The sequence below is a fragment of the Chenopodium album genome, chromosome 18 (assembly GCF_948465745.1).
Source record: "Chenopodium album chromosome 18, dcCheAlbu1.1, whole genome shotgun sequence".
Classification (NCBI taxonomy): Eukaryota; Viridiplantae; Streptophyta; class Magnoliopsida; order Caryophyllales; family Amaranthaceae; genus Chenopodium; species Chenopodium album.
The window spans coordinates 41684937-41698109 of NC_137851.1; the positions used below are offsets into that span (position 1 = coordinate 41684937).

At 40.9% G+C, this 13173-nt stretch overlaps 1 protein-coding gene across 1 annotated transcript; it reads right to left on the bottom strand.

Moving 5' to 3' along the window:
* Positions 1-773: 773 nt before the first annotated feature.
* On the bottom strand, positions 774-12895 carry LOC145590887 (DNA-directed RNA polymerase I subunit rpa43-like). The gene is made up of 7 exons (XM_081647280.1): positions 12693-12895; positions 10664-10818; positions 10240-10349; positions 10051-10136; positions 9057-9143; positions 8782-8952; positions 774-1039 (listed from the first exon to the last, which is right to left on the bottom strand). The coding sequence occupies exons 1-6, from the start codon at positions 12800-12802 to the stop codon at positions 8841-8843; spliced, it is 660 nt and encodes a 219-aa protein (XP_081503406.1). The 5' UTR covers positions 12803-12895; the 3' UTR covers positions 774-1039; positions 8782-8840.
* Between the last annotated feature and the right edge of the window lie 278 nt (positions 12896-13173).

Here is a 13173-nt window from a genome sequence, read left to right on the forward strand (position 1 = left end):
CTAAAGAAAAAGGTGGAAGTATGGAGTAAGGAGCAAGTTGAATTATAAGAATATACTAAAGATTGTTCTGTGGACTTTGTCAGTGTTCTGTGGAGTAAGGAGCAAGTCCATGATGCTCTGAACAGCAATAAAGAAGAGAGTATCATGGACTTTGTCAGTGTTCTGAGGAGCATTTGGCTCACAAGAAATAAGGTTATCTTCAACAACGAATATTGCAATCCTCTCAACATAATATACACTGCCCAATATTGGAAAAACAGATGGATTAATGGCAATCTGCTAGCAGCTAGAGCGAAGCCAAAAAATGAAGACTCTCATGATGGTGGAAGTTTGGAGCAGAGTACGGATAGTAACATCTCAAGGGTGGCAAATCAGGATAATGTCACCGTGATTATTGATGGTGCTTGGAAGAAGAATAAGCATACTTCGATGAATACGTGGAGAGCGGCAGTAGGATGGATTATCAAAGATAAAGGTGTAGTAATTGATAGGGGAAAAGCTCCGGTTTTTGCCTCTACCCCGACTCAAACAGAAGCCATGGCTGCTCTTATGGTTATAAATAATTCAAGCCTTAGAGGGAGGAATGTCACGATGCTCACTGACTCAAGTGATTTGGTGAAGGCTTTTAATGACAATAGCAATGCAAAAAGGGAAATTAAGCAATTAGTGCTTGATATTAAACAGGCTGTTAGAGAGTTAGATAATTTTGTTATTGTAAAAGTCAATAGAATTAATGTAATAGAAGCCCACAAGCTGGCTGTAGCAGCTAGGAAGGGTATGTAGGTGGCTCAGATAACAAAGAACAAGAGTTAAGAGCCGCCGACGAGCCAAAGTCGTTGTTGGGGAGGAAACATCATACTATAAATTACAGGACAATCCGTTGGATATAAAATTGATAAATTACATGCACATGCAGATTTGAGTTTCCTATATCACAAGAACCCTATAATATCCTAGTTTTGTTCTGCTTGTTCACCCAAATTCTGGTCCTTTCATCAAGAGCTGGATTGTGTATCAATGCCAACAAGCAAACAAATATCTGCAATAACATTAAACATCACTCCATGACAAAAGCAGACTCATCACTTTACACCAAGAAACGTAATTTCATATGGAACTGAAGAATGTTGAGATAAATTGATATTCCTGACTTCCTGAGAGACCTAGGTTCACACCATTACTTCATACATGGCGAAATGTTAACAGATTACACCAGGAAACAAATAAAGACTAGTTAATACAAACCCATTATCTTCATATATTAACAAACTAAACGAAATTTAGTGAAGGAACTAAGAAAATTAAAGAAATGAAATAAAGTTGTTACATATACCAATATAGCCAAGCCAGATGGGCATGTCAAATTTGTGTAGTGTGTACACAAACCCATCTGGCTTCAAAATCATAATTAATCCTTCTCAGGATACATTATAATATGAGACATTAAAAGAATCCCCTTGTCGATGTTTAATGAAAAATATAGACAACTGGAAAAAAGAAAGCTTCCTTCTATTCCCCTCTTACCTTAGAACTAGTTATTTCTATCTACACTATACGCAGGTACTCATTAAAAAAATGCCTCGTAACTTGCCAAAGTTCTGATATGATGTCATGCCTTTGTGGTGGAAGGCAACGGGCCCTGAAAGTGAGTAGCAAGTTGGTAGTATTGAGCAGTATGACAGCAATGTTGATTTAGTTGTGGAGGCAAGTAGGGAAAGGGAAATATGGAGACGGAGAGGGTTTGAAACAGATAGGAGAGCCAAATTGATTGTAGGAACATTTACTGGATTTTGAAATTTCTGCTTTTCCCAAATTCATTGCCAGGTAAGATGTATTGTGATAAGTTAGTGTTTTGGCAGTAGCACAGCAAGTTCATCAATTTGATTTGTTCATGAATAATATTTATTTATAAAATTTGAGTACAATGTAATAAAAACCATGATCCCAACTGAATATTGCAATTACACAGTTAACAGTCAGTTGACAATCTGGTTTCGCACACCCCTACTTCCTCCCTATCCAGAACTCCTTGTCCTCAAAACAAAAACCAGCCACCATCACCCCCTCTTTTGTCTCCTAGCAAAATCCCCCATTACTATTTATCATCGGTTCATCGCCCATCAGCCCTTTGCAAAGATGAATTTAATTCTCCTCCATCAACACCACACAACACCTATCTGTGTACCTATCTTGACCTCTGGCACAAGTGACTACATCAACCCATTATATTTTTGTACGGGACTCGGTTACCAAAATTACAAAAGTTAGTGGTGACAATGGGTTATGGAGGTGGCAAGCAGTGCTCCATTGTTTTAGTCCCTGGCACAGCATGATGGTCTCTAGTGGCCGCTCACAGGTTATAGAAGTGGTCAATAAATTAAAAAGGCTCAGGGCGCACCAAGGCGTGCCTCTGTGCGCCTCGTTGACGTAAGGCGCATATACTAAACATAAAAAAAAGAAAAAAAAAATCTGAAAAAATCTTTGAGCGCCTTTGGCGCCTTTCAAACACTAAAGTGGTCAATAAATAAAAAGGCTCAAGTTGCACCAAGGCGCCTAAGGCGCGCCTCATTGACACAAGGCACATATACTAAACAATAAAAAAAAAAAAATTCTGAATAAATCTTTGAGCGCCTTAAGCTGCACCTCGTCAAAATCTCCTTGCCTAGACCTCAAAAAGCGCATGAACCCTAAAGCCTTGCACCTTTCAAACACTGAAAGTGTGTAATAGACTAAGGCTGTAATTGCTTCAATTAAGAAAGAAGGGCAGATTTCATTCAATAATAACAAAAGAAGGGATACAAGTAACTTGAGGTTACTACTCTCCAAGCAACTTGAGGCTGCTAGTCTCCAAGTTTCCTCACAAATTTCTGAATGCTTTCTAAATTGCTCCTACTAAATTACTTATACTAATGGTCATGTTGACCTTAGAGATTACATGTGAATACTAAGCTTAAAGTAGAAAAACCAAAATAGAACATACTAAAAGTTGCTTGCTTCCATTCCTTCTTCTCTTCTTAATTAAACTTGTCCTTTAGCTCATTGGAATTGCCCTGCTCCTTGTTTGCTGCTTCATTGTTGCTGACCTTGCTTGACTCTTCTAGTGTAGACTTTTATCGGTTGACCCGAGTTCATCACATTACTCCCCCCCCCCCCCACGAGTTTCACCTTGTCCTCAAGGTGGAAGTGTGGGAAACGATCATTCAAGGCATCCCAATCCTCCCAAGTCGCTTCAAATTCCGGCAGATTAGACCACTTGACCAAGACTTCTCGAACTAAGACATCCCCTTGACTCTTCTTGCGGACATCTAACACAGCCTCGGGTTCCGCTATCATCTCAAGATCACTAGTGAGTTGATCTGGGATAGTTGGGTTGGCAGGACGATCCCCGATTGCCCTCTTGAGTTGTGAGACATGGAATGTCGGGTGAATCTTGCAGGAGGCAGGGAGTTCGAGCTTGTATGCCACTTTCCCGATGCGCTGTATCACCCTGAAGGGTCCATAAAACCGAGCCGCTAATTTCTCAAAGGGTCTCTTCGCCAAAGATTTCTGACGGTAAGGCTGGAGCTTGAGAAAAACCATATCTCCGATGTCGTATTGTTCATCCCTCCGGTGTTTGTCAGCATTTTCTTTCATTAATTGTTGGCCACGCAATAAATTCAGCCTCAATTCATCGAGCATGAAATCCCTTTCGCGCAATTGCTCCTCTAATGAACCCACCATTGTCTGACCTGGTTGCACGCGCCACAGCTTAGGCGGTTCCCGACCATAGACCACCTTGAATGGGGTGGTCTTAGTGGCGCTGTGTGGTGAAGTGTTATAGGCGTACTCCGCCCACGGCAACCACTGAGCCCAGGTTTTAGGTTGGGTGGAGGCGAAGCAGCGCAAATACACCTCCACCGCCTTGTTCACAATCTCCGATTGGCCGTCGGATTGGGGATGATATGCAGTACTCCTCTGTAATTGTGTTCCTTGTAGACGGAACAATTCTCGCCAGAAAATACTCATGAAAATGCGATCCCGATCTGAAACAATGGCAGAGGGAAACCCATGTAGCCGCACCACCTCCTTGACAAAAATTCCGGCAACCTTCGCAGCGTCGAAAGGGTGTTTTAACCCAATAAAATGCCCGTACTTTGATAGGCGGTCTACAACCACCAAAATCGTGTTCACCCCCTTGGATAAGGGTAAACCTTCGATGAAATCCATGGAAATCTCCTCCCAGACCGCCGTCGGCACCGGCAACGGTTGCAGCAGCCCCGCCGGTTGCCGCTGCGACGCCTTGTTGCGTTGACAAACATCACAACCCCGAACATACTCTCCCACGACCTTGCGAAGCCCCGGCCAATACCATTACGCCGCCACCCTGAGATATGTCTTCACTTTTCCGTCGTGACCTCCGATGGGAGCGTCGTGATATTCTCGAAGGAGTCTTGGGATGATACTGGAGGTTTTTGGGATAACTATTCTCCCCTTGTAAAAGATTCTGCCCTCTTCATAAGTAAAGCCTTTGGGCTTTTGTTTGTCTGGCCCAAAGCTCTCCTTGAGTTCCTTAATCCACTGATCATTGTCAATTTCGTGTTGTAGCTTCTCCCAGTTGACTCCTTGAGTGTAAACCAAGGCTCCTAACTCACACCCTTTCCGAGAAAAGGCGTCGGCTACTCGATTGGAGGCCCCCGGCCTATAACGAACCTCAAAATCAAATCCTACTAGCTTCCTCATCCATTTGTGATATTCATTACCCACCTCCCTTTGTTGAGTAATATACCTCAAACTTTGTTGGTCGGTCCGAATCACAAAGTGCCGCCCCAACAAGTAGTGTCGCCATTTGACCACGGCTAAGCAAATAGCCATAAGTTCCTTCTCGTAAATAGACTTTGCCCGTGCTCTTACCCCTAAAAGCTTACTAAAGAATGCAATGGGCCGGTTTTCTTGCATTAAAACGGCTCCAAGCCCATAACCGGAGGCATCGGTTTCCACCACGAATTCCTTGCCGAAATCCGGCATAGCTAACACCGGGGCGGTGGTCATGGCCACCTTCAATTTTTCGAAAGCTTGAGCCGCCTCCTCGGTCCACCCAAACGCATCCTTCTTGAGTTGTGATGTAAGAGGCCCGGCCACTTGAGCATACCTTGCCACGAATTTGCGGTAGTAACCCGTCAAACCCAAAAAGCCCCTCAACTCTCTTAAGTTTCTTGGGCTGGCAGCTGATTATGGCCCTTATCTTTTCTTGATCCATGGCCACTCCTTGTTTTGAGATCACATGGCCCAAATAAGCCACCTCATGCTTCCCAAATTCACATTTCTTGTAATTAGCATACAAGTCATGTTCTGCCAATTTCGTGAGAACTAATTGCAAATGTTGTTGATGCTCCTCTTGACTCTTGTTATACACGAGAATGTCGTCAAAAAACACTAGCACAAACTTCCTCAAGAAGGGCCGAAATATATCGTTCATCAAAGATTGAAATGTGGCCGGGGCATTAGTGAGCCCAAACGGCATCACAAGGAACTCGTAGTGACCCTCGTGAGTCCGAAAAGCCGTCTTAAGAGTATCATCGGCCTTGACCCGAATTTGATGATAGCCGGACTTCAAGTCCAACTTGGAAAAAATGACCGCTCCATGTAATTCATCCAAAAGCTCATCGATTACCGGTATCGGGTATTTATCCGGGACCGTTTCCTTGTTGAGGGCATGGTAATCGATGCAAAACCTCCATGATCCGTCCTTCTTCCTTACTAGCAAAACCGGGCTTGAAAACGGACTAGTAGAGGGCTTGATAATTCCGGCTTCCAACATCTCCCGGATCATCTTCTCAATTTCATCTTTTTGTATTTGTGGATACCGATACGGCCTCACGCTCACGGGGTTGCTGCCCTCCTTCAAAGTGATTGAATGTTCATGGCCTCGAATTGGAGGTAGTCCCGTAGGCATATTAAAAACCTTGGCAAAATGCTCCAAAATGGACTTTAAAAATTCTGGTGGATTAGCCTTGTTTTTGGGCCCATTTTCAGCAGCTGACCCAATTTCCCCTTGCTCCACTTGATTCACTTCCACCCAAAGCCCACTCCTTTCCTTACTCAAGATCCGAAACATAGCCTTAAGGGAGACCTTGGTCGTTTCCAAGGAGGCATCTCCGACGAGCCTCACCGGTGTTCCGGCCACCGTGAACCTCATTTCCCGGGTCTTCCAATTCGTGATGACGGTCCCGAGTTTTTCTAGCCATTGCACTCCAAGTATCACATCGGCATTTCCTAACCCAAGTGGTAGGAAGTCTTCCACCAAGGTTATCCCACCGGTTAGCCTAACTCGAACACCTTAGCAAACCCCTCTTCCTTTCACGGTGTCACCATTCCCAAGTGACACCCCAAACTCGCCCCCTTTCGTTAACGGTGACTTAGCCTCTTCCACTAGTGTTAGTGAAATAAAATTGTGGGTGGCCCCGGGGTCGATCATGACCACCACTTCTCTTCCTTGGATTACTCCTTTCAACTTCATGGTTTTCGGGTTTGAAATTCCGACCACCGAACATAAGGTTACCCCTACTTCCTCCTTGGGTTCCTCTAACTCCTCTTCACATTCCTCCGCTTCCAACTCGTCATCATCTCCACCCTCTCCGGTAAGCAAAACACTCAATTCCTTCCTCCTACACCGATGCCCAATCCCCCATTTTTCATCACATCGGAAGCAAAGTCCCCTTGCCCTCTTGTCTTGCAACTCGCTCTCCGTCAACCTCCTCGGCTCGTTACCGGATCGTTGTGTAGATTGACCTGAATTGGGTCGTCCGACACTAACGGATCCATGAGATTCCGGGGCCCGTGGCCATGTGGCCTACGTTTGGCAGCCCATATGATTGTATGAGCCCCCCTCCCATTCTTCCACCAGAACCCGACTGGGCCCCACTCACCCCACTCGGCCCAGCATGCCAAGGCCCAACACTAGCCTTCCCTTTTCTCACTCTGTTTCTTTCTTCAATTTTACCAGCCAAATCCATAGCCCGATCCAATGTGGCCGGATCCAACAACCTCAACTCAGCCTTTATATCCTCTTTTAGACCATTTATGAACTGCCCCCTCATAATCTCTTCTGGAATTTCCTCAAGAGGAAAAGCCATCTTTATGAACTTCCTTCTGTACTCCGCCACTGTAGAGGTTTGAGTCACGGCCAAGGGTGCCGGCGTTGGCCGGTCGGAACTCCTTCAAGAGCCGGCAACGGAGGTCCGTCCAATGAGCGAAAGGTCGTCGACGGTTCTCCCAGTGGTACCGCTGTAGGGCTGGGCCGTCCATGGCCACCACCGCGGCGGTGACCCGGTCTTGATCGAAAAGTTGGTGGAAGTCAAAGTACATTTTAGCCCTCATGACCCAGTTATCGGGGTCCTTTCCTTCGAACACCGGCATATCCAACCTCTTGGGTCTCCAACGCCTATCTCCTCCTCCTCCGTCGTCATTCCAACCGCGCGGGTCTCGATTTCTCCACTCCGGCATTCCAAACTCCCCCGCAACGGGGGTTCGGACCTCATTGTCGCCGTGGATTTGACTGTTTTCGCCGTCCACCGTAAAAATCGGCGGTGGTCGGGGTGTCGGGGCTGCAGCAGCAGCCGCCGCCCTAAGCTCCGCCCTAATCTTCTCATTCTCCCGCGCCATTATATTCATCTGCTCCTCCGCGGTGTTCCGATGGCGGTCGATCCGTCCTTCCAGACGTATCCTCTCCGCTTCAAACAGGGCTGTAACGTTTTTGGCGATAGCCTTCTGAGCTTCCGTCATGGCTTTACTCACCGACTCTGCAACCACCCGCCCAATCGAAGTTTCTTGGCTCGTGAGTTTCTCCTCGATTGATTTAAGCCGAGATTCTACCTCTTCGAGTTTTCCATCCATGGCGTCAGCACGCTGACTTAAGGTTGGTCCTGCCATTTTTTTTTTTTTTTTAATGGAGGTGTCGGAGTGGTGGTTTCCGGTCACCGGCAGCCGCAAGACCGCCTGCTCTGATACCAATTTGTAATAGACTAAGGCTGTAATTGCTTCAATTAAGAAAGAAGGGCAGATTTCATTCAATAATAACAAAAGAAGGGATACAAGTAACTTGAGGTTACTACTCTCCAAGCAACTTGAGGCTGCTAGTCTCCAAGTTTCCTCACAAATTTCTAAATGCTTTCTAAATTGCTCCTACTAAATTACTTATACTAATGGTCATGTTGACCTTAGAGATTACATGTGAATACTAAGCTTAAAGTAGAAAAACCAAAATAGAACATACTAAAAGTTGCTTGCTTCCATTCCTTCTTCTCTTCTTAATTAAACTTGTCCTTTAGCTCATTGGAATTGCCCTGCTCCTTGTTTGCTGCTTCATTGTTGCTGACCTTGCTTGACTCTTCTAGTGTAGACTTTTATCGGTTGACCCGAGTTCATCACAAAGTGGTGACGGAAATTGGTGGAAGCAACTTTTGATAGTTCCCCATGCATAAGACCAAGACTAGGAAAATCAAAATACTTAGGGGACTAATTAATAAACCATGATTTGGGATGAACCCCTTGAGCAAAGGGGCGTGAGATTGGGAAGAAAAAAAAAAAGACAATCATGAACAAAAGGACACAAGGAGTAACTTGTGACCGTTCACAATCCCTTTCTTGAATATCCCTACCCAAATATACCCAAGACGTAAAATATGAAAAGGACTTTAATAGCATATGATTGGGCAACAAAACCACAAATATAGCACAAAAATATAAGACGGAAAGTAAAAGCAAAATTTGCATACTGCCAATCGCAATAGAAAAGAAACTTACCATTACAATCATGAAATCATTGGGAGTCTTTAATCCTATCGCATCCTTTAGAATCCTTGTTACACTCTTTGTTTCTTTGATTTCTTCAAGACATGATAATCATTAGATATAGCACCTCCATCAATTGTTCCAGTACTAAAATCCTTTAATACTTCTCTCCGCTTCCGGGAACTGTAAGACAAGCTACAATTTTAAATATGCACTAGAAATATAATGCGAACAAATATTGCCCACCCCAGAGTAAAAGGTTTCAGAGTAATTTTGAGCCAAAATACCTGTTAGCTAAGGATGATTGCCACTGAATGTTTCCAGTGCTCGATGGAATTAAGGACCCAGATATGTGCAGTATTTCCTCATTGAAGCTGTGTAACATAGATACAATGTCAGAAATTTGAATGAAGCGAACAGAGAATCTATTTAAGATACTGCACTATTCATTATATAATAAAAAATAAATAAATAAATAAACCACCAAAGAAAATCAGAGAACCAAAAATAATCCACTCAAAAACTTGATTAACAATCAACCTTCACAACACAAGCATTTTATTGCTCATCCTGAGTCAGCAAAATCTAGAACATCCATACAAATATTCAGGGTATCTATAAAAATCAGTGCTCACAAGCAAGCAAATTAAAATGCATAATTAGATTTCAACAGTGTGATATGGGTGTGCTGACACCATGCAAACTAACCATGAGATGGATTTAAAAATTGCGCGTGTCAATGTATATTTAGATAGTCATGACTCATGAACCCTCTTATAGTACCATTATACATGTCAAAATTCATCTTCATGCAACGTCCTAGACATTATGAAAATCATATCAAATTAATATGAGATAAAGTTTTTGGTTAGGAAAAGGTTAAGTTTGACACGATAGAGGTAAAAGATAGAAGTTCGTAGACAATTTCATTCATAATATTATTGAAATGATTATTCAACTTTAAGCCATCTTAAAACATTAGATACGTAAGCTCAATTGTACTTAGCTGTGGGATAGTTATAGTGGCTTCTTCATTCATTCCTTTTTTCTTGGGGAGTTGATGGTGTATGATAATTAGCTTGACAACAAGAGTAATTTAGGTAGTTTAGCAGTTAACTAACTTTTCCATCACATATCTGCATCACTTACCGTATAAATATTCATCTACCAAGACACAAAAATTAATACCTTTATCACATTGTTAAAGTATAGATTAAAAATCAAGTGGGCATTTTATTATAAGTTGATCCTTTGAGTGATCGATAGATTAATGTTTCTCACCTCTTGACTAAAAAGCGTATCATGGTTCCAACTTTAATTACATGCCGCTTGTGTGACGTGCTTCGGAACATTTCTTCCCCACTTTTCTACAGCAAAACAAGCTAAATAGTAAGTTGAAACAAAATTAATGTAAGTTCTGTAAATTCAGAAGAAAATTAAAAGAATATACAACAGCAAATTGTTACATACAATCTTATATCTAAATTCATCACGAATGTCATCTACTGTTATAATGGCAGCTGAAAATCCGAGAACAACAACATGTATGGACTCCTGCCCAACCTTCACAACTTTACCTTCTGGAAGATACAAAAACAAACGAAGTATGCTATGTCAATTGACTGAAATAATAAAGATATAAAATCATGTTCTAAGTACTATCAAAAAGATTAAATCAAGATCGTCATTTCTTTTTAAATAAGTGTTTTTCATCTCCAAAGAAAATACCAACTAAATGGGAACATAATTTATAGATCTTTATTAAGATTTTGAATACATGGATTTAAACACTACTCTGTATACTGCTGCAAAGGATGTATGACTCCAGAACTCCAGAAACATCTATATTAGCACACCAATATTTGAATAGATGAAGTTGAAGGCAACGGCATACCTAGATATGTATCTGGCTTTGGAGCAAAAAGTAGAAGATTAGCCGTCAGTCTAACACCGACATAAGGAAAGAGCCCAGATAGAATTTTTCCATGTCTACTTGGAACATCAGCAATCTCATGTGCCAACAATACACCATCATAAATTTCGCTGAACCTGACAACAACAGCATGTAAAGAATATGAGATCATGAGCGTAGTGCACGAGCATGACTCCAAACAATCAGGCTCATATGTGCAAATCATCTATTACACCACCCAACCAAAAATATACAGACTGTACATCAGATAGCTAAAAACCTATCAATTTACACACATAAATACTTTAATCATATACTTAATAGTTTCTGCAACACAATCACTTCCATCTTGAACAATGAGTTCAAAACTGAACCCGACTCACCCAAATAATCGAAACGCTGACTAAATGAGTTCATTTTTTATCCTCAACGAATATAGAAAAAAAAATGGCATGGTTTCTATGATATACTTACTAAATAGTTTCCACAACACGATCTTCCATCCTGAACTACCTTCACAAAAATGAACCCGGCTCACACAACACAATCAAAACACGATAAAATGAGTTTTTTTTTTTTAAATCCACAAGAGAAAAAGGTGTAGCAGCAAAATGTCATCGCTATGATAAACTTGTAGCCTAATGAATTATTTTCTCCTGCTTTAATTGTCGGATTTTGAATTGAAAGATGTTTACTTGTTGATGGAGATCAAGCTGTTAACATTTAGCAAGACTAGTTTGGACTAGACGTTGGACTCTAAAGTCTGCTTGTTTCTGTGGCTAGACAAAGTATTGGAGTATTTTGCCTACACAGCATCTTAATTTATTATATCCTCCTGAGTTCTGACATTATTCATCAACACGTACAGCAAACAAACGATACTAGTTTTATAGCTAAGGTGATAGGAGTGGTAAAGCAGTATGATTACGCAAAAAAAAGATTGTCAAACCTAAACAAGTTCATACACTTACTACTGGAGTTCAACCAGGCCAGTATTCACTTAGTTAGTAAAAAATAGGCTTTGAGCTGTTATTTATTTCCTTGTGATAAATACGTGTCCCAATTTTGCGTCTTGCTTTCATTATCCAAAACAAATCTTATACCCAGTGATTAAAAAGTTAAGTGGCAACAGTTTTTGGATCTAGAAGTAGCGGAATCTGTATTGCATTGAATCTTCATACTATATGGTTTTTGATGCCACAATATTCATAAGGTAGTCAGCATTCTTAAAATAGTCAGGGCATCTTTACCAGGAGACATTGCTACACACAAAAATAACTCTAATTTGTTTACTGGTCAATACAAATGCTCTTGAACCACTCCCCTCTCCCCCACCTCAAAAATATCATGAAGTAAGAAAGATTAAACATTGTACAAGCAATGCTAGAGTTGCCAACTGATCTGGTTATGGGATTATTCTAAAATATTAAACCGGATTCGCCCGGAGAGCCATAATGTGGATTGAGCGAGACAAAATACTAAAATAGCTCCATCAAAACAATGAAAAACTGCTAAATCATGGGTAACTTCCTAAATTGACACTGTTAAAAAAATACTTCCCTGAAATTTCAGCAACATTATCAGTAACAATCCAATTCATTTAAGATCAAGTAAACTAACAAAAATTAAAAATCCCCTCATAGAAATGAATCAAAGAGGTTAATAAACTAAAAAAAAAAAAAGTCATCAATTTTGAAGATAACCCATATAAAATTAAGATCAAAACGATAATCAATCGAACCAATTAGTACCAAAAATAAAATAAAAAAATAAAAAAAATTGAACCAAGGTCAACGAATCAATATTTCGATATGAAATACTAAATACCTATTATATGGTTGTTAAAGCAACATAAATCAAACCCAGAAAAGCAAAACATTTGACAAACACGTTAAATTAAAACTTCTTTGTTCATATCAAAATATCAACCCTAACAAAGAAATTAAACATATAATTAATACCCAAATCAGCAATTAAAACAAAAATTGAAATAGAGAGAAAGTGGAATTACTTGAATAGAAGAGAGCTAAGCTCCCGAGTAACAGCTTCATTGACGTCTTTAGTTTGAGAAGGATGAAGATAAACAGTCAAATTAGCCTTCGCAACATGCAATGCTTCCATAATTACAAAGAATTCGATGGAAAATACTTCAAAATTGATGAAATTAGGTAAGAAATTGAAGAACAAGAGGATTTATGAATGTTTTGTTCGACCACCATTAAAGGGGAAAACCTAGTTCTTAAACCCTACGAATGGTTTTAAAACCCTTGTTTTATTTTAAGTTTTTAACACAAGAATTTGATGAAGTGTAAATGTTGTTGGAGGCCCGTTACAGACTTACAGTAGTAGTTTATGTGTCCAAAAATCAACTTGGCCCATTTACTTTTTAATCTTTAGTCTGTGTTAGTAAAGTAATAATCCGTCCCTAAATGCATTGCTTTGACAAAACCCTTAATTGTTTTTATTACGGGAACAAAATCCTTTATATACTC